Below are 27,374 nucleotides of genomic sequence, written 5' to 3'. Positions count from 1 at the left end.
TGTAAGTATCATACTGGTTTTCAGGAGTATTGAGGTGGGTTTAGGGGTTTAAGTTATTTTGTTTATTGGTGGGAGGATGGAAAAAAATTAAAAAAGAAAAAAGAAAGATATAATGCAGTCCAGTACATTAGCCATGAAACAGAAATTGTTTTGTGACGCTTAATTGTTCAACTTTGTGGAAAATGTCCGACGTCCTCAGACAACCTCTGATCCTTCTTGACTGCTTGTTACATACTGTATTGCAGGTAAATTAGTGCTTATTTTGCTAACCCCTGGATGTTGGAATAAAGATGTCATTGTTTCTTGAACCTTCTAACTTCAGCTTTGTGTTTTTCTTTCTCCCCTTGTCTCTCAGGTTGGTAAAGAGGCATGAGACGCACCTCTCTGTGCTCGCACTAAGTAACATGGAGGTTTCCACCACGCTTGCCAAATGCCTTTATGAACTGACGCGCTCACTCCAGGCTTAATGCCAAAAGGACAACCTCTACAACCCGTCACCCACCACCCCTCTCCTAAGTCGAGAGGAAAAAGCCACCAGTGAGCTGTAGCGGGTACACAGGGGAGCAGAGGGCGGGAACCACAATGAAAACCCTCCTTCTGCCGTGCCTGCCAACCCCCCCAACCCCCTCTCATCCCTCACGTCCTTCCTTGCCAACCTGTGTTCCAAACACCCCTCCATCCACACACAAAATAAACTGCCACGGGGTCTTCCACCAGCTGCCCACTAGGGGGAGCTCTTTACGACTGCTTCCCCAAGGGACTCCACCAACGAAACCCCAAACACGAGCACATTTTGTTAAGTTCTTTTGTTATTTTTATTTTCCTCTTCGTCCCGTGAAATGATGTGTGCATTGGAGTGAGTGGCTGCCTACTGAAGAGTACGGGTGAGCAGGGAGGTGTGGAGGGGGCAGGGCTATTGTAGGTGTCCCACAGGGTTGGGTGGAGGAGGACTGGCAACTGGCAGAGAATCTTTTTTTTTTTTTTTTTCCTTTAAAACTTGGTAGCTTGGTTTTCTTACTTGAGTCATTATATTTTCACTTATTTATTATTGAAATGAATACCATTACAATTAATGAAAAAGAATCTTGTAAATATGTTGTGAATATATATAAAGAAGATCCTCTTTCATGCCGATGCAGCCACTGGAGAACTTGCTCTGTGGAGTAATAGAAGCATTACTTTGGTAGGATTGATTAAAGTAGTTTTTTTTTTTTTGTTTGTTTGTTTGTTTCTTTGTTTTGTTTTTTTATTTTTGGCTTTTTTTATGATCCGTGTTCACTTGTATCCAATGTGATTCTATACTCAGCAGTGGATGAATGTACTTAAAACCCTGTAAATAATTCTGCAAAGGTACTGATGCTGTAAAGCTTAGGGAGGGGGAAAAACAGTTTTTTGTGGAACTGTGACATTTTTTGTATTATAATACCTTGTAGAACTCATTTTGCTGGCTGAAAGAGTATGGAATAATATATCTCATGTCATTTTGTAGAAGAAAAAAAATATTGAAGGTATTCTCTTTCCTTCCTCTTCCCTCACACACCCTTCCCTCAACACACGCACGTACACACACACACACACACACACACACACACACACACACACACACACACACACACATATCCACTGTAAGCGTTTTGTCATTGTACGTGCACAGTGCGCGTACCAAAATTCTTTTGTATTTGTAAATTGGTTTAAATACATGGAGTTTTTATACAGGTTTTCTCCTGTGTTCTTTGCTTTACGTGCAGGTATGATATTTTCTTCACTACTTTTTTCTATCTTAATATAGTGTGGAGTTTTATTGTACTATTTTTTCATTCTTAATACCATGCCACATTCCGGCTCACGTCCTCAGACTGTCCTCTCGACCGTGTGTTGTGTAACATTTATGACTGCCTGTCGTATTAGCATCTGACCGAGGCGACCCAACCATCCTCATTTCTGCGGTGTCAGTAGGATGTGTGACTATACATAGACCTAACAGTCTGTTAGAGATTGGCTTTATTTACTTTGGTGACTGTTTATAGTTTTTAAATAAAACACTGAACATTTTGCTTTGTTTCTACGCTTGCTTCTTCCCTTTCTTCCCCATAAGTTTCTCCCTGACTTTTTATCATTACACATTTAGCAGTCAATGTAGAGCAGTGATTCCAAAATAGGGGTATTTGTTCCCCAGGCCGTACTTGTGCTGTTGCTGGGGATTGCAAGGAAGGATCATTGAGTATTCATAGACTATATTTAAAAATGGACGTAGACTGAAGTGAAGCCAATGCGGAAGTGCCATAAAGTGCAACTCCACTCAGGGCCGCTAGGGAGGGGGGGGGGGGGGAATCTCGTGGCTCAAATAGACTCCTATTCAAAAAGCGTCAACTTCTCTCATGAAATACTAATTCAATAATTTTTCCCCACAAGTCATTATGTAGTTGTCAGCTAAATTCAGTCCTGCTGATCAGTGTTCTGATGGCCCAGGTTTGATTGACATGCCTGGTGTAGAGCCAGTCTGGAGTGATTGACAGACAACTCGTTTGGAGGAAGCCAGGAGGGTCATTCACCGGTGAGTTCGAGTTGCGTACATTGTTTTGTTTCAGTTATGTAGTAATTACTGCTATTTCTGTTTATTTGTCGGTAGAGTAGGCATTTTCCACAGACTGTTATGCTGTTTGTTGCCTTGTAATAAGTTTTCGGTTCACCGCGTCCCACCTTAATTATGGCGTGTTCTTCGGTTAGTTGTACTAATAGACCCTCCAAGGATACTGGTATCTTGTTTCGGTGAGTAAATGTTATTTTCTTGATGGTTTCCAGTTTCAGTGCACTTAACATACAATTTTGAGTTAAGTATAATGTGTACAATGCACCCCTAAACTTGGTTCATCTTTTTTCTAGGTGTTTTGACAAGAGAAGGGGAGATAATTAGCATCCCAATTAATATCACAGTTAATGTGAATTACGGATGCACCATGCTACCCAAGCTAGCTAGCTAGCTAGCGCTAGCGTTAGCTGATGGTGGAAGCTAAGGGACGCGAGGGAGAGACGAGGGGACATCATGCATTATGGGATACATCATTATTTTCACAGATCATAGACATTGATTCTTAAGTTTGATGTACAGCTAAAACAAATTCACAGGTTGTAAGACTTATTTACTGCAGTGTAGAGTGGAAGATTAAACTCACAGAATATGATCAAAGTAGTGACTGACACGACAGTTAAATATAACATTTACATTGCCGCACGGAAAAGCTGGAGAGAGAAAATTCCCCATCTAAACGTGAACTGACTACAGCCCTTAAAGTACACGGAAAGCCCAAAACAGGAAATCTTTCCTATAAGTTACTTTGAAATTAACCACTGTTGTTGTTAATGTATCACACTGTCTCCTGTGTTACACTGATGTCTTTCTTCCAGTTTCGTGTGTCTGATATGCAGTATGAGGGCCCTCTTTTACATGTGTGAATATCTATTTAGTTATGCTGTTGATTCACAAATTGATCATATCACAAAAAAGTGTGTTTATGTAAAATACAAAATGTATTAGAGAACATTTGTCATGTAAGTGTTTGTTCATTTAATACTGTAAATTCATACATGATAGTCCTCAACTGAAGCAGACATTAATGCACCTATCCTGACAAGCTTGTATCTGTATGTGATTCATTGTGATTCACCATGTCTTAACTAAAGTGTTAGGGTTTTGCTGTAATTCGAAAGGAATACACACTGAAAACTGAATTACTGGTGCCAACAGAAGGAAAACCTCATGTATGGATCAGTGTAATTGGTGCAATTCATCCGATTGTGGAGAAGGGAGACTGCATGGAAAGCATCATAACTTCTCAAATTAGTTATGAAGATACTGCCAGAAAACCACATCCAGTTCAGCTTCCTCTGATGGAAGGATAGACCAACTTTTTAGAAGTTTATTATTCTCTGTCCTTAGTATTCACAAGTTCAATTTCTTGCCTTTGACTTCATTTATGCTCTTAGATAGGTGATGGCAGTAACATTTTTAACATAATTTTAAAAAATATTAATCTGTAATTAAGTGATGGATAAACTTTAGCACAGTCATCACTGTCACAGATGACAGTATTTCTCAATTTTACATCTGCAGTAGGAAACTGCTGGAACGGGCCAACCAGAAGTGCACCCAGAAGTAAAACGTGACTCCTGTAATGTGTACTGCTGTTACCACTTAAGATTTATGCTTTTAGGCATTCAAACAATTTAGGGTGTACTAAATATTTGACAGATTCTGAAGTGGTTAGGTTAGGCATTTGATATTGGATGTCCTTGTACGGAGACTTCCAAAATGTCAGTGTAGTACAGCTCATATACATTAGTTTTATTCACAAACACAGTTATTGTAATTGAAAAATTTGTTTGATGTGCTTTTACAATTTGTGATCATAGTTTTCTGTTATATTGAATTTTAAATAAACCTATCGTGGTTTATTTCAGTGCACTTTCCATTAACTACAGAACACCCTTGCCCGGTTTTTACAAATTTACAATATCCCCTGTAATAAATCTAACACGCTACTTGAATTACTGTTTTCATTGACATTAAAAATTACATAAAACACAGATAAAAAAGGACAAACTCTAATATCTGTCTTTTGATCCTTTGTTGTCGATGTTCAAGGGCAGCAACATTTGATAAACATTTGTAGTATTTGTTGTTGATTTAAATCTAACATAGAAATAGCCTTGAAATAAATTACAAATTCTGGCAAAACCACCAGTGTTCCTGTATGATTACAATACTGTGCACGTTGCTACTCTTAAAATTCATACCAGATATTCACCATAAAAACCATGACCAAACTTGGGCCATTATCTTCATAAATACCTTTTATTGCACATTAAAAACTGCATTCATTTCAACAATTTTATTATCCATCAATAACATTACAAATGTGTATAAAAGAATATAATATATGGATGAATCACATAACTACTTGACTAATTGTGGCTCTTCTAAGTCAGACCACGCTAGCCAAACCAGTGATGGAGATACCATCAATACCAGGATTGATCCCCATCGTGTTTGAAGCATTCTTGGCCCCACGCTGGACGTAGCTACCCCCAATGATCCAGACCATGGCTGGGTGGGAAAAAAAAAAAGTATCATATTGTAGGCTATAGAGAAAATGAGAAAGAAACAGCACTCTTAGATGAGCTCCACACATATCTGAAAATACATTATTCCCCTTGATTGGTCGTTAGGTCTACATGCTATGATCAATCTCAGCACACAGTAATTAGTATTCTGAAAGAGAGAAAGAAATCTTTTCAATAGATGTTTTGACGACCGATGAACCATCCGTTGAACTGTACTTCATTCAACTGTGAGAATACCGGAGAATATACGTTAATCAATAGTGTTCTGTGGTGTAACGTTAACTTAGTTAAATGAGCTAATTTCCATCTGCTGACCTGCTGGTTCTTGAATGAACAGCACGTCGAGTAGCCAACTGTTAACTTTAATAACGTTATCGGTTTTTTTTTTTCCAACCGTAACTCTAACCACAGTGATAACCCGCCGTCACTGCTAACACTCACTAAAGTAGGTAACGTAACCTTAGTTTTTCAAAACTAATTTTAAAACAATGTTTTAATATGTTTTGAACCTTTTTTCACTGCAAGTCTTTACACACAATTACTTTACACTCGTGCAAACTTAAGCTACAATAACAGTACTAGGTTAATCCTCATAAATGTACTATTTGCCAAATGTGGGCATGTAAGCAAATAGCTACTAAGATTATTTTAACAGCGATAAAGTTACCTCCAATTATGGAGGCTAACGTAGTTAGCGACTTCTCAAAGCGCAGCCGAAAGCCTAGTGCAGTCAGGTTTCCGGTGTTCTAGTTTAACTGTTGGTTATGTTATCCGGTGAGGTTTTTTTTTTTACATATTCCAAATCCTGTGCTCCAGATACTGTTGTTTGCAGATGCGTATTTTCCCGAATAGCAGCGTGCCTGCGTGTTTGTGAAGTGTGTCGACATATTCAAGGCCTCGCCAAAAAACGAAGAACATCACCAGTTAATGTAGAGTGCATACCCGAGTCAACATCACCAACAAACAACAATACGAAACAGGCTGGCCAAACAAAAAAACAAAAAACAAACATTCATCAAGCCCCGAGATGGGATTCGAAACGATGTTACGAAGTGATATAAAGCTCAGTCGGGCGCTTTCCTCATTGCACCGACAATCTCCTCGAATGAGGCCCTGCTTTACCTAAATAAATGTCTTCTCTGTCAGCTGTTTAACACCTATTACTGTTTTGGGAAAGGCCCATATTAAGTGGGGATAATCACAATTTAACACAGGCAGAAGCTGCCTACCTAATAGCAATCCTCAAAAACAAATTATTTCCTTACATAGCATAACCCAGGTGTTGTGAAGAATACACAAGCATGGTCACCTCAGAGGAAATTGCTTTTGTTTGTTTTTTTGGTTAAAAAGTTCACACAGTGGTCATTACAATACACCAAACACGTGACTGGTAATGTGAATACATCAATTACCCACATCAACAAGATGGGAACCTCGTGGCGTTATTGTGTGTAGAATAAGCGAATGTGCTTTTCATATTTCATCAGTTCAGATAAATACATGACTGGATTTTAAGCTTCCATGTATCCTCAACTTATTTCTTGTTGGAAGTTGGAATACATGATTTTAAAGAAGGAAGTGGTGGATGTTCCCTTATAGAGGAAAGGAAAGGGGTTGGTTAATAATTTGTTTTCTGTTGTTATATAGCACATGCTATTTATTTTAGGAAATAACATGACTATCTGTAATCAACAGATGATTTGTCTGAACTGTGTTGGTTGTGAATGTGGTTAACATGAAACATGCAATGGGTAAGGCAAGCTTGGAGCACTTGCAGTTGATTAATGTCTTAATTGTGGAACTGGCATGCATGTATTTTCTTTTCTTTTCTGCCAGTTGAATGCAGGCTTTGTTGGAGCTTGTTCCCCTGGAGTTGTGTTGGTCAACCACCTGTTGAAGGAGACTGTTGTTAAGCACTGCCCTGCATGTGCTTAGCATTAGAACGAAAAAAAAAATTAAAGTCCCTCGTTGCACCATGCCTATTCAATTTGAGTTTATTCAGTGATTATGTATTTCATTTTAAATGGATTGTGTATGCTGAAATATTGCATAGTTTTTGCTATTCTCAAAATGAATGATAATTTTGTGTCTACCACATCTCTTTTGCATTTGTTTAGACAGAATTTAATCTCTGATATGACTTGCTCTTAATCCACGTTGGCCTACATATAATTGTAATGGCTGCGTGCTCATTCAGGTGTTCAACACCAGAGATACCTGTGCCAAAAAAAACATCCAAACCCTATCGTAGTTCACAGTGCCTCACCATGTAGGGCGGGTTACAGGGAAACTAGTCTTACTTTTGACCAGGGGGTTTGAACCCCATGCATTTACATTATTTTTTAAATTCTTGCTAACGGTTTACATATTGATTTTTTTTTTTATTATTATTATTATTTTTTTTTCGTTTTACCTGCTACGAATCTGCGACTATAAACACGTTGTGTTTGTTCTGAGATAAACAAAGATCACCAGGTGACAAGACCACCAGATAACTGGAACATTGGTATTGGTAGGTAGGTATGCATAGTGTCCTAAGGTTCTCAGTCAGATCCACACCTCATTCCTCCCCACCTCCACCCTCTCATCCAAATACGGTCACTTCTGGCGCCAAAAAACCAAGATAGTGGCGGCCAAAGTGCCAGACTCAAGGCTTTAAAATGGCAGTTCACAAACCAATGGTTGATGTCATGATAGGTTGCCACTTGGGAGTAGCTCAGCTAATTGGAAAAAATAGAAATTAAGATTTGATTAAAAGTAAATTCACATATTGAGCTAGCTGTAATACTTGAATACTATGTGTTGTGATTGAGAGTGCACGAAAACAAGTTAGCAAGCGAGCAAGGCAGTCTAAACAGCTAAAAGTAATGGATAAAAGGTTGAAATGGCTGAAAAATAATGCATATACAGTTTAAAGAGATAAATAATAGTAGTAAATAACACTAAATTGTTAAAATACATTACTAAAAGTAGCCTAATGGATACATTAGTTAAAATGCAGCTGAAAGTAATGGATAAATGGTTGAAATAGTTAGTTAAAGTAATGCCCAGACTAAATGGTTGAAATAAATATCTAAAGTAGCCAAATGGATAAATTAGTTCAAATTGATGGCTAAAAGTAATGGATAAATGGTTGAAATAGTTAGCTAAATAATGCTAAATGGTTGAAATAGATTGCTCAAAGCCCAATGGATACATTTGTTAAAACAGCTAAAATTAACGGATACATGGTTGAAATGGATTATTAAAAGAAGCTTAATGTTGGTAAAATGGATAGCTAAGAGTAATGGGTAAATAGTTGAAATAACTAGACATAGATAAATGGTGGAAATAAATAGGTAAAAGTAATGGAGTTGTGGATAAATGATTTTTTTTAAAAAAGCTAAAACAATGGGTAAATAGTTGAAACATCCAGCTTTTACTCCTCGTGGTAGTAGTAAAAATACAAACTGACCTAAACACTGTAACAATATCCACTTTAATATGGACAATAGATTTAAATAACATTCAGTTTTTAATCAGTTTAGTTAACACATTTGGAACACAGCAAGGTTGACTTAAATTCATCTGACAGCTGTGGAGCTACGTTGGGAAACCATTGGTGCAAAGAACACCAACTGAGGTTGAGTCTTTTACTGGATTTATCATGGTTCCCTGTTTTCTGTGCTAAATAAGAGATATCTGAACAGATTTCAGTGTTTTTAATATTCAGCACTCAGTTTTCATGGATGGTAGTTTGGACTTGTAACACTCCTCTGGCCTGATGCAACCTAACAACCTTCATTTGTTGTCAAGCTCATCCTTTTGTACTGTTTAAACACTGGACACTTTCATATAGCTTGTTCCCTTCAATATAATTGAATTGTTAATGACTTTGCTGACCACTCCATTTCCCACAGCTCCTGAAACGTATTTTGGGCTTAAACCCTTATATATATTACACTTTTAAGATATGATTTATAAAATCAATTGCATCTGGGATTGCCTTAAGGTACAAAGACACATTTTAATCGCTTTTTAAAATGATACTTACATGGTTCATACATGTCTAATTTGCTGATTTATTTGCGAAATAAATCAACAAATACAGGCGACAGTAAGCAAAACATGTCAGTCATGCCTACATGACTTAAAAGAAGTGGAAGTTGAATACACTTTATGAATACCATACCACCTGTTGCTGTTCTTTCTTTAATGTAAATCCCACTACATCGACAAATCCACTTTGCTCTGTAATGCCCGGCGGTGCCGGTTAGTGTCGCCAGCTGCACCAACTCTCAGCCAGACCGCGAGACATGTGGCAGAGACTTTCTGAGAGCTACGCTCCGTTTTTAGCCCAAAACACTTCCCAGACAGTGCGATTCGTCAGCATATCATAGCAGGACATTGGACGGTAAAAACAGTTTACTAGGTGCAAACCAGCTGCAGCTGCACTTAAAGGTAAGTAACGACACTTGCCGCTAGCTAACTAGAGCTAACTGCCAGTAAGCTAAAGGCGACGTAGGCAGGTGCTGCTGTTCAAAGCAGCTAGCTACCTTTCCGCTGAATTCGCTTCTAGCTAGCTAACTTATGACCTTCAGTGCAATCATCTTGGCTAATATTAGACACTTTCTAACCTTGTTTGCTGTCGTGCTAACAACACCCAGCTAGCTTTTAGGTAGCTGTGTTTGTAGCTAGCAGTAGCTGTCTGGCTAAGCAACAACAACTATGTTGTCACCGTCGTGTTGGCACTGGTTGATCAAGTTGGTGTTAATTTTGTGTCTCCAGTAGCCAGGCCGTGCTTGCTCAAAACTGCAGCAAGCCAACCCAACTGCTACTAATTTACAACAATTACTTCATTTAATAAAAATTAACAAGGATTTAATCTAACGTTAGGCTACAGCTTGACTGATTCTTTCTGTCCTCCAAGTTAGCCGGCAGTGTTAATTGGGTAGCTAGTACACCGACTAATGGAGTTTAAATGACTACTGGAGCACAAGGCTAGTGAATAACGCAAGAATGTTCTCAATAGTGGCTGTCTCTATTTGTATTAGGCCATTGTTGCCAAACGAAGTGAATCAGATTATCAAATGGAAAACTATTTCACTTCCACTTCAAGAGTTAAGTATTTAGCAAGAACATTTGAAAGTTCAAGATGTAGGTTGCAACTAACAAAGTTTTACATTATAGATATATCATCTATATATGTAAATGTTTCTGCTTAACCAATTGATAGTTTACAGTCTAAACATTTTTTTAATTAGTGTGAAATCCCATCACATCAGCCTGGTCAATAAATTGACAAGGCCAAGATATCGGCTTTAATTTGCTTATCACAGATATATTGTATCAGCACATGTCAGCGATAGATTACAAGAGATTGCAGTACAGAAATACCAAAGATAGGGCGTCCTTATAACCTAGTTGTGACGATGCATACCATGTAATGTCCCTGGATTGATTCTGCCTGGGGACATTTGCTGAATGTCAACCCCCATCTCGTTCCCCATTTCTTGTTTGACCTGTTGTCAATAAAGGTTGGAATAAGTAATGGGGTGACCCTAATGAAGGCCACATCAACATGTTGGTCTGACAATAAAGTTGTTCTTTATACTCTGGGTGATGCTGGAGTTTATCTCTTCAGATTTGTTCCCATCTTCATGCATCTGGGAAGTAGGTGAAGTTCTGCAGTAAAGGTTAGACTGCCAAAATTGAAATTTAAAAAAGGAAAAACAAATCACAAAGATACTGTACAATTCACTTTAGAAACAGTGTCACCATTACTAGTTTGTCCACCAGGGAGCACTAACAAGTATATTGGCTGGACCATAACAGCAAGGCCAGCCCTATAAACTCAAATGTCTATCACTGACTGGCTGACTGAGTGATGAAGTTACTGGTTGGCCGGCTTAGTGTTGGAGTTTCCCCAAATGGCCGTTGCTCTTTCAAAATGAATACGTGCAAAATTTTATATCATGGGGGGGGGGGGCATTTACAAGCTGAGTTGCCAGCTCAGCGCCATTTTCGCTCGATTTACCGACTTTTAACAACCTTTTGGAGACCTTTTTTCAAAAAAAACTCCTACTGACAAATCTAGCGACTTCCTTTTGCCGGCACACCTCTCTAGGAGTCTCATTCAGTTGACTGCATGGCAGCTGAGAAAGACCTGAATGAGCTTCTAATTTTTCCTCTGAGTGACTGTTTTAAAAGTACATATAGCTGAAATCACAGTACAGCCGTTGTCTTTAACTTGGTGTATGGTGATTTTGTTAGAAACTATATGTGTAAGCGGTCCCAGCGTTTTTTAATAATTTTTGGGAGCTATGTGTAAGGAGTGGCCAACATCTGAGCAGAGGATTAGATAAACATGCAAATCATTAATGGAGACACCTCATACTAATCTTATTTTATAACCTCACTTCATCTAAAATGGAATATTACATTGTACATGCTCTGTTCTGAAACCCTATAGTAAATAGTGGAGATGTGTAAACATTGCCAACCACTAGCCTCCTTGGAAACGTAAACTTGCCAATCTAACATGCTTCAGATCACTTGAGCAAATTGTTCTTTTGCAGTATGCTGCTGTAATTATGCATTTTTAGTTTAACTTCCTTGTGGGTTAAACAGAATACATAACCTGGTGTTCCTAATCTGCTCAACTCTTCTCCTTTGTATCAACAATACTTTCATCTTAATTTTTGCTCCTTCGTTTCTCTGTGTTGTAGTGGTGATCAGGACAGCCCAGGGCCAGACATGACTAGAACTGGAAGTGGTGAGTGATGTTTTAGGCTCTATGTTTTCCAGATTGAATTGGTCATCTGCCAGATTGGAAAATATCAGATCTTAATCATAAATAATCTGTGTCTCCTCTCATATATATTTTTAGGCAGCCCGGGCCTGCCTGATGAGATGGATGCTGAGGAGGCGGAGAGGTGTCCTATCTGTTTGGGCGTCCTGGCTGGATGCGAGCTTGCCATGCCCGACAGCTGCTGCCACGTCTTCTGCCTCAGATGCCTCCTCACATGGGCAGAGGTAATGCTATGTGCTGCAAAATTAAATTTTCAATTCCATTTAAAATAGCCGTACAGTAGTATTGAGCTGGTATATTGCCAATTTGAAATGAAAAGCATCATTTTAATGGGTATGATTTTCTTTTTACCACTGTTTATTAGAATGTAACCCATATCTGTGGCTTTTAAAATTGTCAAAGCATGGAATTTCTACAGACTGGCAATATAAACAAAAAAATTACCTTTATGATCTGTATTCACTTACTACTGCTTCTGCCTTTTAACAATGACTCAGAATCTGTAGTAATCAAAAAGGTGTGCACCAGCTCTCATGGCTACAAACCCATGAATTGTCAAGTCATTTTTATTTTTTATATAGCCCAAAATCACAAATTTGCCTCAAAGGGCTTAATGTCATTGTTTTATCTTTTAAGCCATGTACCTCCTTTCTCAGTATGTTAATAATGTTTGGTTTCTTTACTTTAATTTGAATTTACAGATGGCTCCTTCCTGCCCTATAGACAGGAGACCTTTCACTAATGTTTACAGATGGGATGGGAATTTCAGCTGTGTGCAGGTCAGTCTGGCTTATACCGCTGTTTTCTCTGTCATAGTTGACGTTATCATGGCTGGCTTTCAGAAGAGGCCATTTGTTGCTGTTCTTTTCTGTAATCCAATACAGAATCTCAAAGAAGCTTTTTTTAAAAGTTCACCTGAAATGACCTGTTCTGTAAATTAGATGTTCCCAGCCCTCTTTTAAGGGTAAAAAATCTTCTGTCTTTGCATATGTCTGCATGCTGTTTGTCATCTTGTTTCTGTAGACAGAACTTCTTCGCATAAAACCTGTCAAAATACTACATTTTAAATAAATATTTGCTACCTGACTAGTTTGGACTTTGGATTGCTTTCAACAACTAAAAAACTGATAATGTCAGTTAAGGTGTTAACTCATGTGGTTTTGATGCAATACAACACAATCTCTTCTTGCCTTTTGAAGCTACAGCTACTAGTCAAAGTTTGTGTTTCTCTGTACCCTAGCTGGGTCAGCCGTCGATCAAAAATATCAAATACCCAACAGGTCAGCTGTCAGCTGACTGATCATTTTGTCAGGTAAATATGGTACATTTTTGCACTAAAATGTAATGTGCTTATGTCATTGTTATTTTAAGGTTCCTATGAGTAAGCGAGCGATTCAACTTGAAGCTGAGAGTTGCTGCTGTAGAAACCCCAGACAAAAAGTCTGTCTCAAGTGAGTGTCAGTGTTTTTATTAAAGATCATAAGGTCTCATAGTACTTTACAGAAACTGAAGAAAAAACTTAACTGAAATTTATTTTCAGCCAAATTCATGGAAAAGTGAGTAGTAGTGTAGTAATTTAATTTTTTATTTTTATATAGCCCAAAATCACAAATTTGCCTCAAAGGGCTTAATGTCATTGTTTTATCTTCTAAGCCATGTACCTCCTTTCTCAGTATGTTAATAATGTTTGGTTTCTTTACTTTAATTTGAATTTACAGATGGCTCCTTCCTGCCCTATAGACAGGAGACCTTTCACTAATGTTTACAGATGGGATGGGAATTTCAGCTGTGTGCAGGTCAGTCTGGCTTATACCGCTGTTTTCTCTGTCATAGTTGACGTTATCATGGCTGGCTTTCAGAAGAGGCCATTTGTTGCTGTTCTTTTCTGTAATCCAATACAGAATCTCAAAGAAGCTTTTTTTAAAAGTTCACCTGAAATGACCTGTTCTGTAAATTAGATGTTCCCAGCCCTCTTTTAAGGGTAAAAAATCTTCTGTCTTTGCATATGTCTGCATGCTGTTTGTCATCTTGTTTCTGTAGACAGAACTTCTTCGCATAAAACCTGTCAAAATACTACATTTTAAATAAATATTTGCTACCTGACTAGTTTGGACTTTGGATTGCTTTCAACAACTAAAAAACTGATAATGTCAGTTAAGGTGTTAACTCATGTGGTTTTGATGCAATACAACACAATCTCTTCTTGCCTTTTGAAGCTACAGCTACTAGTCAAAGTTTGTGTTTCTCTGTACCCTAGCTGGGTCAGCCGTCGATCAAAAATATCAAATACCCAACAGGTCAGCTGTCAGCTGACTGATCATTTTGTCAGGTAAATATGGTACATTTTTGCACTAAAATGTAATGTGCTTATGTCATTGTTATTTTAAGGTTCCTATGAGTAAGCGAGCGATTCAACTTGAAGCTGAGAGTTGCTGCTGTAGAAACCCCAGACAAAAAGTCTGTCTCAAGTGAGTGTCAGTGTTTTTATTAAAGATCATAAGGTCTCATAGTACTTTACAGAAACTGAAGAAAAAACTTAACTGAAATTTATTTTCAGCCAAATTCATGGAAAAGTGAGTAGTAGTGTAGTAATTTAATTTTTTTATTTTTATTTATTTATTTATTTTTTTAATTTTGAATAATTTGTTTTACTATGAAAGCTATTTTTTGGAGACCTATTCCAGAACAATTTAGGTGTTGTTTTCTTTTCAGAAGTAAGCCTGCAAGAAGATTGAGATGGCAAAAGGTGGAGAGGATGGCAGAAGCCAAAACTAAAAGACTTGTGAGGAAATGTATGTTAAAACCCTTCCTCGTCCAAAAATATGCATGACCTACTCACATTCTGTCAGTAAGATTAACCGTCTGTAAATGCCTTTTCCAGGTAACGATGAGGATCCCTCCTCTTTGAGCAGAAAAAAGGTGTTTTTTAATCTGCTCTTTTTGTCATTGTTTCAATGTGCATGTTGGTTGAATTTTGGGTTTAATGTAATGTTCTTCAGTGATTAATACCATTAGTATTTGATATATTTTATCCAGGTGAGAGGAACAGAGTGCTGTACTTGGTCACCGTCTCCCTGTGTCTCATTAACAACCACATCAACACAGGACATGTAAGTAATGCTTACCTCAATTATTTTTTTTGCAGTAAATTATGACAAATACAGTGATACACTTTTGGTGTTTTCTGCCAGAAATGTGTATTTCCCATCAGTGTCATACATTGACATAATTTAACTGAAGCAAACAGAGTAAATATGCATAATCTTGTTTAGAACAGATATCTGTACGCAATATTTTTACAGTTTACATGTAATTGGTGCAGTTGGAACATTTGAGAACTACTTCATAAAATAACTTTTATGTTGTTTTAATCCTCCTTTAGTGTAGAGCCTGTTTGGGTTACAGAGGACATACAATATGACACTGGTTTCAAACAGTGCAAACCCCAGGTGCAAGACTGTCCGTGGCTATCTCCTGCTACTCCCATCCCTGCTAATGGCACCACAAGGTAATGAAATCCCAGCTGACAACTAATAAGGCTCGATTTGTCCAACTTGCATCATTCATTAGACCTTTCCTGCCTCCTAAATGCCCAAGTCTATAAAATTCTATACCCTCAGTTTTTAACTCATGCTTTCTAGAAAATGTCATCTGTAAGGTGTAAACTCTGAGAGAAACTGGATGACATCAGGATTATTTTTTCAGACTTGGGTGTGCTCCCTCCAGAGCCACAGAATACATTATAGAGCTGTGTACACTGGCTGAGAGGACTCCTCATACATGACGAGTAAACTGAACTTGATGCTTAAAATTCAAAACAAGTCGGGAGTAGTTCTCTCCTGTATGTCCAGAATTCCAGTCTAATCCAGGTGGCACCAATACAGTCACATAGACGCAAGGAAAAATGAGTCTCTGGGACATTTTGCACATTACAGTGATTCAAGTCTCCTTGATGTAAATTTCAGGGTCAAGTGTCCTGTCCATTTGTCATGTACGGTAATCAGCATCCATCCTAACAGGACTGAGTACACAGTATGTGGCCAGTTAAATTGTAGCTGCAATTTTAAAGTGATGATAATACAATAATCGGAAAATAACAGACAAAATCAAGAGTATGTTTATATTAGTAATTCAGTCACTGATGTAAATTCTGGCAACGCCCTTAACACCTTCTGTGTTTTACAGGCAGAGTTTTCATCCCGCTAATTGGAACCACAGCCCGTTTCCATTTGGACTCTGCTCATCTCCCTTTACCTCAGGCTCACTGTTAAGTCATGGCCATTTTGGTGAGGCACTACCAACACTCTGTTGTTGATATCCTTTTGAGTTAACTGTGTTAATTGTGTTACAAATGGATCTTAAGATTGTTAGAAGACATAACTTCATAGTTTAATGTATTAATAATAAAAAGTTAAATTCCTCAGTTAGTTATCACTGGAAAGGTTTCGTAGTTACTTTAAAAATTGGGTACTTTGATGTGTTCTTAACATTTAAATTTCTAATGGGTTTTCATACACCTCACAGGCTGCATAGCTTTCCTGAGGTAGAGCATTTTTGTTTTGAGAAATATGTTGTGAAGGGGGAATCAAGAAGAAGCGGTTATTTTATCAGTGATTTAAATAGTCTAAATAGACTATGTGAACAGGATGTCCAGTTAATGTATTCAGATGTTGGTATGCTAAGTGCTAGATGCTGGAGCATTGAAACTAGGGATGTTGCAATCAATGTTTTTGGACCAATCCTGATCTGCCCATGCTGGGTGCAAAACTGATACATAAGCAGAAGATATTCACTGTTGATTGTATCAGGCACATTTAGATTTATAACTGGTGTAGCCTATTGACTTTGGCATCCCTTATACATGAGCTATCTGATTCAAGTACTGGAGGTTCTGGTTCAAAATCATTTAGTTGGTCAGCTTAATTTATTGATGAATGAAAGTTTAACTGTGAGGTTCCACCTCCTGAAATTGACATGAAACTATCAGCTAGAGAGAAGAGACATCACTTTGTTGGAAATGTTGGAACTACAGAAAACAGTGCTGTTATAGAATGAAGCGTCTTCCCTCACAAATGATCTTTGGTCGAGTACAGACACCATCAAGCTACATTACCCCTTAATTATGGGTAGCTGATGTGACCTCCCTCTTGCAGAATTTACCATTTTAACCTGTGAAAGCTGACTGGCAACTAAGGGTTGGAGTTTAGCGAATCTCTGTATCTTGCCAATCTAGATGTCAGAAGTCAGTCAGTTGCACTGGAGCATACAAATATTTTTTCTCCTTTACACACTCAAATTTTCACATGCGTATACGAGCAAAATGCTTGCATGGTAGGCTGTCATAAAGGAGACCCACAGCAGGCTGAGGTGAACAAGTGTAAAGTTATCAACATATGTTGATATTTTAAACAAATCACCAGATCTTTCTGTAAATACAGTTGTGTTCTTGCTCATATACAGTTAGATGCATAAGTATTTGGACAGTGACACAATTTTCTCAATTTTGCCTCTGTACACCACCACAATGGATGTGAAACAAAGCCATCAAGATGTGAATGAAGGGTAGACTTTTCAGCTTTAATTCAAAGCGTTTAACAAAAATATCACATTAATTGTTTCAGAATTACAGCCATTTTTATTCATAGTCCCTCGTTTCTAGAGGCTCAAAAGTAATTGGACAATTGACTGACAAGTAGTTTCATGGCCAGGTGTGGCCTGTTCCTGTTATGTCATGACAAAATAGGAACTCTCAAAATGTGGTCCAAAGAATTGTCGATGGAAATGAAGCTGGACATCATTTGGCTGAAAAAATCAGGAGTAGCCAAGTCAACAATGGGGTACATTCATAAAACGAAGAAATGCACCGGCAAGATCAGCAACACCAAAAGGCCTGGAAGACCTAAAGTGGATGATTCTTTCCTTGGTGAAGAAAAAACCCTTCACAATGTCTAGCCAGGTCAAGAACACTCGAGGAGGTAGGTTTATCATTGTTAAAGTCTACAATCAAGAGACGACTTCATGAATGTAAATACAGAGGGTTTACCACAAGATGCAAACCACCGGTAACACTCAAGAACAGAGAGGCCAGATTTGACTTTTCCAGAAAACCTATAAAAAAGCCCAGTTCTGGAACAAGATTCTCTGGACAGATGAAACCCAGATTACCTTGTATCAGAATGATGGGAAGAGTATGGATAAGGAAAGGAATGGTTCATGAAGTATACCACATCATCTGTCAAACATGGTGGAGGCAGTGTTATGGAATGGGCATGTATGGCTGTCAACGGAACTGGGTCACTGGTGTCTATTGATGATGTGACTGCTGATAGAAGTAGCAGGATGAATTTTGAAGTGCACAGGGCATACTATCTGCCCAGATTCAGACAAATGCTGCAAACTGATGGCAGTGCCTAACAGTACAGATGGATAATGACCCAAAACATACTGTAAAAGCAACCCAAGAGCTTCTCAGGGCCAGGAAATGGAATACTCTTCAATGGCCAAGTCAGTTACCTGACCTCAATATAACTGAGCATGCTTTTCATTTACTGAAGACAAGACAAGGGCAGGAAGACCCACAAATAAGCAGCAACTGATGACGGCTGCAGTAAAGGCCTGGCAAACCATCTCAAGGAAGGAAACTCAGCATTCTGTGATGTATAAGGTTCCAGACTTCAAGCAGTCTTTGACTGTGAAGGATTTTCATCTAAGTTAAAAATAATCCTTATATTTATAATTATTTTATTCTGTCCATCTACTTTTAAGTCTCTGAAAATGAGGGACTAAGAATTAAAATGGTTGTAATTCCTAAACGGTTAATGTGATATATTTTTTTTTTAAACCCCCTGAATTAAAGCTGAAAGTCTACACTTCAATCACCCATTCAAACCCATTGTGGTGGCGTACAGAGGCAAAATTATGGACATTATGTCACTGTCCAAATATTAATATAGCTAACTAGTTTCTCTACGACAGTGTTTGAGGGTGTTGTCTGCGCCATCACATGTCCCAAAGGAGGAGAGAAGAAAAGCAGCCGAGCCTCAACCTCGAAAGCTCCCGCCAAAGAGGCGGAGTCTCTACCACCCAGGCGATCTGGACGCAACGGTAAAACCCAAGAAGAGACTCCTGCATCTGACCCCTCATCGCTGCCTCAGTCCAGTTCATCAGACTCTGACTCATCTACCAACCAGTCCACCAAACCGGCCAAGACTTCTCAGATGCCAACCAAGAGGAAGGGCAAACAGGTAACAAACCGAAAGGCCAGTGGCAAACGGAAAGCCACAACAAGAAAAAAACGCTCTACTGAATTCATTAGCAGCCCAGCAGCAAATGAGGAGGAGGAAGTGGGTGAGGGACCTGACAACAGGATGGAAGGGGGGGGAGGGGAGGAGGAAGAAGAAGACAAAACTGATAAAGAACAGGATACAAACAACTCAGAGCAGCAGCAGTCTGATGCTGAAGGGAGCCTCAATGCAGACCAGGATGGTTTAAACTCTGCTGATGAGCAAGGAAGTGCAGAATCCCTGAGTAATGATGTGGGACAGGAAAGTGATGAGACTCAGGAACAATCTAATGAACATGAACAAGAAAAGAAACAAGACGATGGAGATGATGACCGGTCTTGTCCCTCAGACTTGGCTCATAACAATCATGGTTCATGCTTTGAGGGTGACCACAGCAAAAGAGAGGAGGAAGAGCAAGCCAGCCCTGTTTCCTCTGGAGACAAAGACTCTGAGAAAAGGACTTCTCCATCACCCTCTGAATCTCAGAATGCTCTGCTGGAAGACCTGATGTCTCCACACTGTGATGAGCAGACTGAGCAGGATGATGAAACGGAGGTTTGTGCAGAGTCAGAAGAAGCCAACTTTGAACAATCTTCAAACGAAGTGAAGGCTGAATCATGTGAGAACTTAAGAAAACCTGGTTCCCCCTCTGCTGGAGGTTCAGAGGAAAATGTAGCTGACCCAGAAACAAAAGCTTCTGAGGACACTAATACAAAAATGCTAGGATCAGAAGAGCCTTCAGTTGTTGACAGTTTTGAGGAAGGAAAAAAGGATGACACTAACGTTGTCCCCATGGACTGCAGTTTGACCATAAATGAGCAGGGTAACAATCCCATTTTGGAACTACCTAAGGAAAGTGCTGACCCAGCTGCTACAGGACCCCCTCTTTCTGAAAGCCAAGTTGCCAAGGACAAGCGCTGCAAGGACCAACAGGAGACAGAAAAGAGCCAGGAGAGGAAGAACGGCAGACAGCGGCATTCTCGCTTCCACTCCCCAACTTCTACCTGGTCACCTAAGATGGACTCCAAGCGAGAACCAACTAGGCGCTCACGCTCTCGCTCTAGAGAATGTGACAGCAGCCGGCCCTTTAGCCACTCTTCCCGGGCTCGCAGCAGAGAAAGAGACAGGGACCGGGATTGTGAGAGAGACTATTCTAGGAGGGACCGTAGTCGTGAGAGGAGGAGATGGAGATCGAGGAGTCGCTCTAAATCTAGGTCCTGCTCTCGGTCTAGGTCTCGATCCAGAACAAGGTCCTACAGACGGGGTGCCAGCCCCGAATGGCCAGGGTCCAGAGAACAGTCTCCTCAGAGAAGGGAGCGTAGGGGTGGGTGGAGGTCGGGGCAGGGCAGCAGTTCTGGTGGTGAGGGACGGAGGTATCATGGAGGTGCTGGTCGCTTTGAAAATGGTGTGCCTCCAGAGGGTTCCCCTGAGCGCCAGGGCTGGTCAGATAATCCTGACTGGGTCACAGAAAAGACTCGTGGTGAAGCTGAGGGCAGGAACAGGGACTTTGGCTTTAGTGGTGGCTCACGCTGGGAAGACCATCGCACCAGTGGCGGGAACAGGGCAGAACCACGGGGCCGGGGACGGCTTGAACGTGGCCGGGGTGCAGGGCGGGGCGGTGGCAACCGTAGCTTCTACAAGCAACAGGAGGAAACAGCCGACAACCGCTGGCAGCCCAGAAACAGCTTCTCAGGTACAGGCAACAATTCAGGGAGTGATGCGTACAGCCGCTTCAACGAAAACCGGGGTGGTGGCCGGAGGAAAGAGTCGGAGCCAGGTGACTCTATGCTTGACCGATCAGGATGGTCATCAGCATCCAGCTGGGCTGTTAGGAGGACCCTACCTGCTGACGTTCAGGACTACTACTCCAAGAGGGAGAGAGGAGGATCAGGAGGCTGGAACCGTCAAGAGGAGGAGCAGCAGCAGTCAGCAGCAGCAGGTCAATCCTCCTCAGTCCTTCCTCATAAATGTGAAAACCAGGCCTTTCTGTTTAGTGAAGAGGGTAATTCCATGTCAAATTAACAGATATTACAAAACTTTCCTGACAGTCTTGGATTTGCCTCATACTTCATGCTGTCAATATACCCAGCAACTAGTGTGCAAACATTTTTGGCTTGTATCTTCTTTAGTTTCTGAGATACGGATGGTTTAAAAAAGGGTTGTGGCCCTAATAAATGAGTGTTGCTAAAAAAAATTGCAAAGTTCCATAAGTCATTACTTTTGAATTATTCATGCTACATGCTTGAAATTTTCAGGGATTGTTCTACACTATTAGATTTATTTAACTTTTTCAATCGTTGGCCTACAGTTGCATATTTGCCAAGTTATGTCTTGCTGAAACTTGTATTAACAAAATCTTTTTGTGCTTTGGAGCCCACTATATCTTCACATTGAACCACATCAGATCTTTTACATTTTTTATATAATACTCATGTTATAGTACTTTCTTAGCAACTAGGTGCATTATAGGGCATTAAAAATGAAAAAAAATATATATTTCAAGCGCATATTGCCCATGTATGACAGTCTACTCTAAGAACAAACATACCTACGGGAAGAGCATGTTTTAATTAGTGAATGCACAAAATATGACGTTGAACAAAACTATATTAAGTTATCAAACACACCATGTTTTACTGAAAACGGACATTCTGCAAAAAACTGTTCTACAATTTAAGTAAGACAGTGTCAGGAAATTAAAAGCTTTGAAGAAATAGAATCTACTTTTAAGGGTTTGCACAATGCAATGATGTCCTTTTCCAAATCCGGTGGAAGTGTATACTGCCTGCCAGTTGGTGTAAGTGGGGCATCATTGATCATCAGGAAACACTATTTCTTCAAAGCTTTTAGTTTGACACTGCCTTACTTAAATTGTAGAACTGCTGCAGAGTGTTTGTAGTAAAATGTTTGTTTGATACCTTACTAAATATAGTTTGGTTCAAGGTACCAACTTAATATCTTGTGCATTTATTAATTAAAACATGCTCTCACCAGTTGTATAATTGTTTTTAGGGTAGACTTTGTCAAACATGGGCAATATGCACTTGAAATATAGGTGTAATATCTTTTTTTTTTTTTTTTTTTTTTTTTCAATTTTATTGCCTCATACATCAGAAATTTTGATTTATTTGAGACATGCATCTAGTTTCTAAGAAAGCACTGTAACATAAGTATTGTATATAAAAATTTAAAAGATCTGATGTGGTTCAGTGTGAAGATATAGTGGGCTCCAAAGCACAAAAAGATTTTGTTAATACAAGTTTCAGCAAGCCATAACTTGGCAAATATGCAACTGTAGGCCAACGATTGAAAAAGTTAAATATATCTAATAGTATTGAACAACCCCCAGATAAGTTCAAGCATGTAGCACGAATAGTTAAAAAGTAATGACTGGCATTTTTTTTTTTTTTTAAGCCTCCATATCTAAGAAACTAAAGAACATACAAGCCAAAACTAGTTGTTGGCTATAATGACATTATTTACTGTTATTGCTTGAGAAAATGGAGATGTTAAAAAAGCACGCCATGAATCAGCCAAATATCCCCCTAAAATAGGAGCATTAGTCGTGGTGTTTGGGGTTAATGTTCTCTTTGATACTAGGAGAGGAAGATGATTTTAGTTCTGTAGTGCAACTGTGAACAGGAACGAAATAAACCAAAAATTACCCCCATGCTACTGCACTTCATTAGATTTTTGAGGAGAAAAAAAAAAAAGCTACTTGTTCTATTCTGCAATTTACTGTGTAAGCCATTAACACCTTCTGTGAAGTAAATCGTGCACATTTTTATCATTTATGAATACATTTAATATCTCTGTACCTATATAATTATTCAGTAGTCTAAATCAACTGCAAATTCTGAATTTTTTTAACTTTCATTCAAGATCACAAGTTCTTCCTAACAGTTTCTTAATTTTTGTTTTCTATACTCTAGATCCCCCTAAAAGTGAGCCTCCTCCCCAGGCAGTCCTGGGTAACGCTCCGGTGCCTGTGATGAACGTGATTCCTCCTCATCCTCCTCAGCTGAATGTTCTTCACCATCACTACCCCATGCAGGGTCCGCGAGGAGCCCTGCCTGTCAGCTTGCAGCCTGCAGCACCGTACGCAATGCCTCCTCAGGTCCCCTTGCACCTCCACCCTGCTGTGCCGCTACTACAGGTGCCCGCTGTTGGCGCTCAGAGCCTCCCTCCTCCTCCCCCACCGCCTCCACCCATGCAGCAAGGCAGCCAGACCGCAGCAGCTCAGCCTGATGGCTACATGACTCAGGTATGGTAAATTGGGACGTAGATAGGACTACTATCGAGGATGTGATGGCATTTAGTTCCACATCCTGTATGTATATTAGCATTATAAATAGCTTAAGTTATAATAAAAAAATAAAATAGATAAGTGCTGTTCTTAAGCAGGTTTCGCACAAACTTATTCTCATTTTCTGGCCCTAGATGACGAGTACTATGGTTGGTTATGGGAAATGCACCCTTCTTCCCACCCCTACCAAAGCTGTTGTTGTCACAGCGACCCAGGGACAACCAGCACCCACCCAGGTGATACCGTCCTCTACGACTCAGCCTGGTCATAACAAGGCTCAAGCTGACAGCTCCAAAAAGGAAAAGGTAACTTGCAGCCACCAGGCTACCCTTCTCTCCATCAAAGAGTATCTTGCAAGAGTGTTCTGTTTCTCTGTTAATTTCTGTCAGTTTTTTTCAAGCAAACTAATGTCCTCTTCCTGCTCTAGAAACAACAGATCCAAGAGAAAGCTATAAATGAAGTGAAGACAGCCATCAAACCTTTTTACCAAAAGAAGGAGATCACCAAGGAGGAGTACAAAGAGATTGTACGCAAAGCGGTAGAGAAGGTAAACACAGTGGGTCCTTGATTTTAGACAGAAGCAGCTTCTCATTTCAGCCCATGACTGTTTAAAATTACAGCTGTTGGTGGCAGATTTTAAAAGCTGTAGCTAGCTTGCTAATTAAGCTAATGTTAGCTTCATGCATTGGTTGAAAACAGTCTCGGAATGACTTTTCAATCTTAAAAAATAAGGCTGACTTGGTCATAGCTGCAAACTCGTCAGTATTCGGCCAAATTTGCCATTTTGAACAAAAACTATGCCCTGTACTCCCCTTGTGAAAATCACACACGCATACACTTGCACTTGATGCAGGGCTGTATTTGACCATGTATATGTGATGTAAACTGTTTTTGGTTGCTCTTTCTTGAAATTTTAGTTTAATTTAGCGACAAAATGTTAGCTTGTCCAAATTGAGCTGACTTTAGCTTTATTTGTCCCAGGAACAGTAGTTAACAGTTAAAAGCGGTACATGGCGAAGGGTTAGTAATCCTATTTATTTTCAATGGGATGTATGTTTCCTTTTCAAGGTGGCGTAGCCAACTATTTAGGATGTGCTTCAAAAAACCCATCGTTGTTCCTTTCTATGTAAAGTCCTATGTACCGGCAAAATCTTTACACAGGCCAAAAGACGGAAAAAAATTAGAGCTACAGCTTTCTTATGTCGATAATTTTCAATCATTTCGCTTAGCTGGAACCTCATATTTGCAGTATATCCAATGTAAGGTTAAAAAAAGACCAATGTTTGTTTGATTTTTGCTGTGTTTTTTTTATCAGGTGTGTCACAGCAAGAGTGGTGAGGTGAACTCCAATAAGGTGGCCAACCTTGTGAAGGCCTACGTGGACAAATACAAGCACGCCCGCAAAAAATGAATCTGCCCTGCTGCTGGCGCGGCATTGCCCTCGCTGACCCATTCAACTGCTCAAGTGCAATTTTCTCAAGCTGGAATTTGGCCTCCAAACTGAAAGATGACGGAGAGCCCAACATTTTCTTTTTTGATATCTGTAACTTTTATTGAATGATTTTTTTTCTATAGATTTTCATATTTTGTTAGAAAATGACCCAATCAGAAAATGTAATGCAAGAGCCCTTTATTTTGCATAGATCATGTGGCTTGGGAACTACTGTAAGGAGTGCAGGGTAGCGTGGGGGTAGGGGTTGGGATGGTTGATACTAAAGATTCAACGCTCAGTGAACGATGTCAGCTCATGTAGTGGACAGCTTCTCCCAGGGTGCTGGCTGGTACGATAAATTTCTCTTCCATGGCATTCTGATCGCACAGCTTATTAATTGAATATTGTCAATGTTCTTTTTTAAAATATTATATAATATTTCAGAGGAAAGCCTAGTTAAAAAAAAACAAAAACCTTGCATTGCCTTTATTAATCTGACGGCTGGAATCTGATGAGTGTGACTGTCATCAGGGCCCTAATTGGTTTAGGAGACACTAAGTGGGATGGCCAATCAGCAATGAGTATGGAGTGTGAGGCGGAAGTTCCAGGGAGACAGATCAGGTGAAATTGACCCCACACCCTGCCTGAATGTGTAATAAATGTCAATGTGTGAACTTGAACTGTGCAAAGTATCCAGAGAATAGCAAAATAAACTAGCTGCTTCCTGATGCTCTGTGTGTTTGTCAGAGGCTTCGAATGAAGAAGGGGAAATACCTCCATTTTATTTTTTAAAGATTGAAAATTTTCCTTCCACTGAGGGTACATTTTCATTTTGTCTTCCTCTCAGAGCTGTTTTCTGAGTTGCTTTTCCCGGCAATTACCTTTCAAACAGTGGCTGGTACTGTGATGTTGTGTCCATTTGGGTTTATGTATGGGATTTGTCTTCTCTTTACCTGTTGAACAATGGTGGCTCTCCCTTAAGTTATCCAAGAAAAGAACTACTAGCCATACAGTGAAAAGCTTCCATGAAATAGATGTACAGTAAGATGGAGCACTGTTACAGAGATGTCAATTGACCACAGTTTGTACATGTCCACACAGTCCTGAGCTGAGGTCCAATCAGCCAGATAAGTGAAATCACTTGTGCAGGTTTACTATAGCTGTCAACCACAGTTCAGTCATTAAGGCCGACAACGTGGCAGCACAGTGACAAATATGAAAAGTGGAGCCATAGGCATGAGAGTAATGATTTGTTCATATGCAGAATAGTTTGTCAGTGTATACCTCCCTGGTATGATCTTTTGCAAACATATAATTAAGTTGTATTTATGCTAATTGAACACACCCTGTGACTGATACTTCAGGCAATCGGTTGTTTTAATATTTAGAGGTGAAAAACAAAAGTAAGTTTTCATAAAATTATGAACTATTTTGGTAATGGATTAGTTGTTACAGTAATTTTTCAAGCAAATTGTCGGACACGCTCTGGTTCCAGGTTCTCCAATTTTAGCATGTGATGCTTTTGTCATATATAATAGTACAATCAATCTATGGGTTTTGAGCTGATGTTCAGATTATACAAGCAATTTGAATAAATCACACTGGGCTATGGGAATTACCAGTGGGCAATTGTCACTTTTCTGAAAATTTGTGGAGACAACAGTTTAATTGAGAAAATAATCAGCAGTTTAGTCGGTTAAATAATTGTTAGTTGCAGCCATACAAATATATAATCTGATAAAAGGGTTAAATAATGAAAGATTGAGGCTGCGGTGTGTTCTTTGGTGACCACGAGGGAGCAGTGTTGTTAAAAGAGAAGTGATTTACTTTAATTCCACACTCCAATCATGCTTGATTAGATTCCATGTTAGTATGCACTTGGAGAATAATTAAAACCCCACAGTTATGACTGTCTATATGTGGAAGGTGCCAAGTGCCTTCTATAAATAAAGATGCATAAATATGCATAAATATTTGTTTAAAACCACTCAGAGAGGTAGTGGCCTCTGACGTGGACTATAATCCTGAAATTCACCTGACCAGACATTTTAAAGTCCCCTGCATAATGGAGGTTTGGTACAAATCCACTGAATAACTTCCAGATAAGTTTTAACTCCATTTCCTCATAAACCACATTTACATACTCTGCCCAGACAAAATAGAAGCTGACACAGAATGCAGAAACATCAAGGCCATGTTTTAGTTTATCTTTGATTTTAAGTGGATGTTAATTACAGGATTGCTGATCCAGGTGCATGTTCAGGACCAAAAAAGGAAAAGTAAAGAAAAAAAAGCACAGAGATTTTCTTAAATATTTGAAGTACCTCTGAACAGTACTAACTTATGTATGTATTAAGTATCTTTAAGAGGTTATAGCACCAATGTTTTAGTTTAATTAAGGGTGCACAAAACTATATTTGGGCTTTAATATATGTGTTCAGG

At 39.3% G+C, this 27,374-nt stretch overlaps 2 protein-coding genes across 8 annotated transcripts in view; both read left to right on the top strand.

Moving 5' to 3' along the window:
* The window catches only part of arid2 (AT rich interactive domain 2 (ARID, RFX-like)), a 42,566-nt gene extending 40,524 nt beyond the window's left edge, over nt 1-2,042 (top strand). For 2 of the 3 annotated variants that reach the window (XM_040143352.1, XM_040143344.1), the window contains exons 21-22: nt 1; nt 356-467. The exon at nt 1 is cut by the window's left edge and continues 91 nt beyond it. In XM_040143352.1, the coding sequence (XP_039999286.1) occupies nt 1; nt 356-467 (113 nt within the window). Of the gene's footprint in view, nt 2-355 lie in introns of all 3 variants that reach the window. The other variant, XM_040143334.1, reaches the window with a different exon arrangement.
* A 284-nt stretch (nt 2,043-2,326) lies between these two features.
* On the top strand, nt 2,327-25,660 carry scaf11 (SR-related CTD-associated factor 11). Of its 5 annotated transcripts, none has more exons than XM_040143393.1 (15): nt 2,327-2,554; nt 11,829-11,875; nt 11,990-12,135; nt 12,613-12,690; nt 13,283-13,362; nt 14,627-14,703; nt 14,793-14,830; nt 14,948-15,021; nt 15,294-15,419; nt 16,097-16,197; nt 18,887-21,133; nt 23,127-23,458; nt 23,635-23,805; nt 23,928-24,047; nt 24,816-25,660. In XM_040143393.1, the coding sequence occupies exons 2-15, from the start codon at nt 11,857-11,859 to the stop codon at nt 24,909-24,911; spliced, it is 3,705 nt and encodes a 1,234-aa protein (XP_039999327.1). In that variant the 5' UTR covers nt 2,327-2,554; nt 11,829-11,856; the 3' UTR covers nt 24,912-25,660. The 5 variants fall into 5 exon arrangements, with proteins under 5 accessions (XP_039999327.1, XP_039999310.1, XP_039999300.1 ...); XM_040143376.1 differs by lacking the exon at nt 2,327-2,554 and adding an exon at nt 2,561-2,769 and having other exon boundaries at nt 18,926-21,133; XM_040143366.1 differs by lacking the exon at nt 2,327-2,554 and adding an exon at nt 2,561-2,769.
* The last annotated feature ends 1,714 nt before the right edge of the window (nt 25,661-27,374 follow it).

Source organism: Xiphias gladius, chromosome 2 (assembly GCF_016859285.1).
Source record: "Xiphias gladius isolate SHS-SW01 ecotype Sanya breed wild chromosome 2, ASM1685928v1, whole genome shotgun sequence".
NCBI classification, from domain to species: domain Eukaryota; kingdom Metazoa; phylum Chordata; class Actinopteri; order Istiophoriformes; family Xiphiidae; genus Xiphias; species Xiphias gladius.
This window is presented reverse-complemented; position numbering and strand designations above follow the sequence as displayed.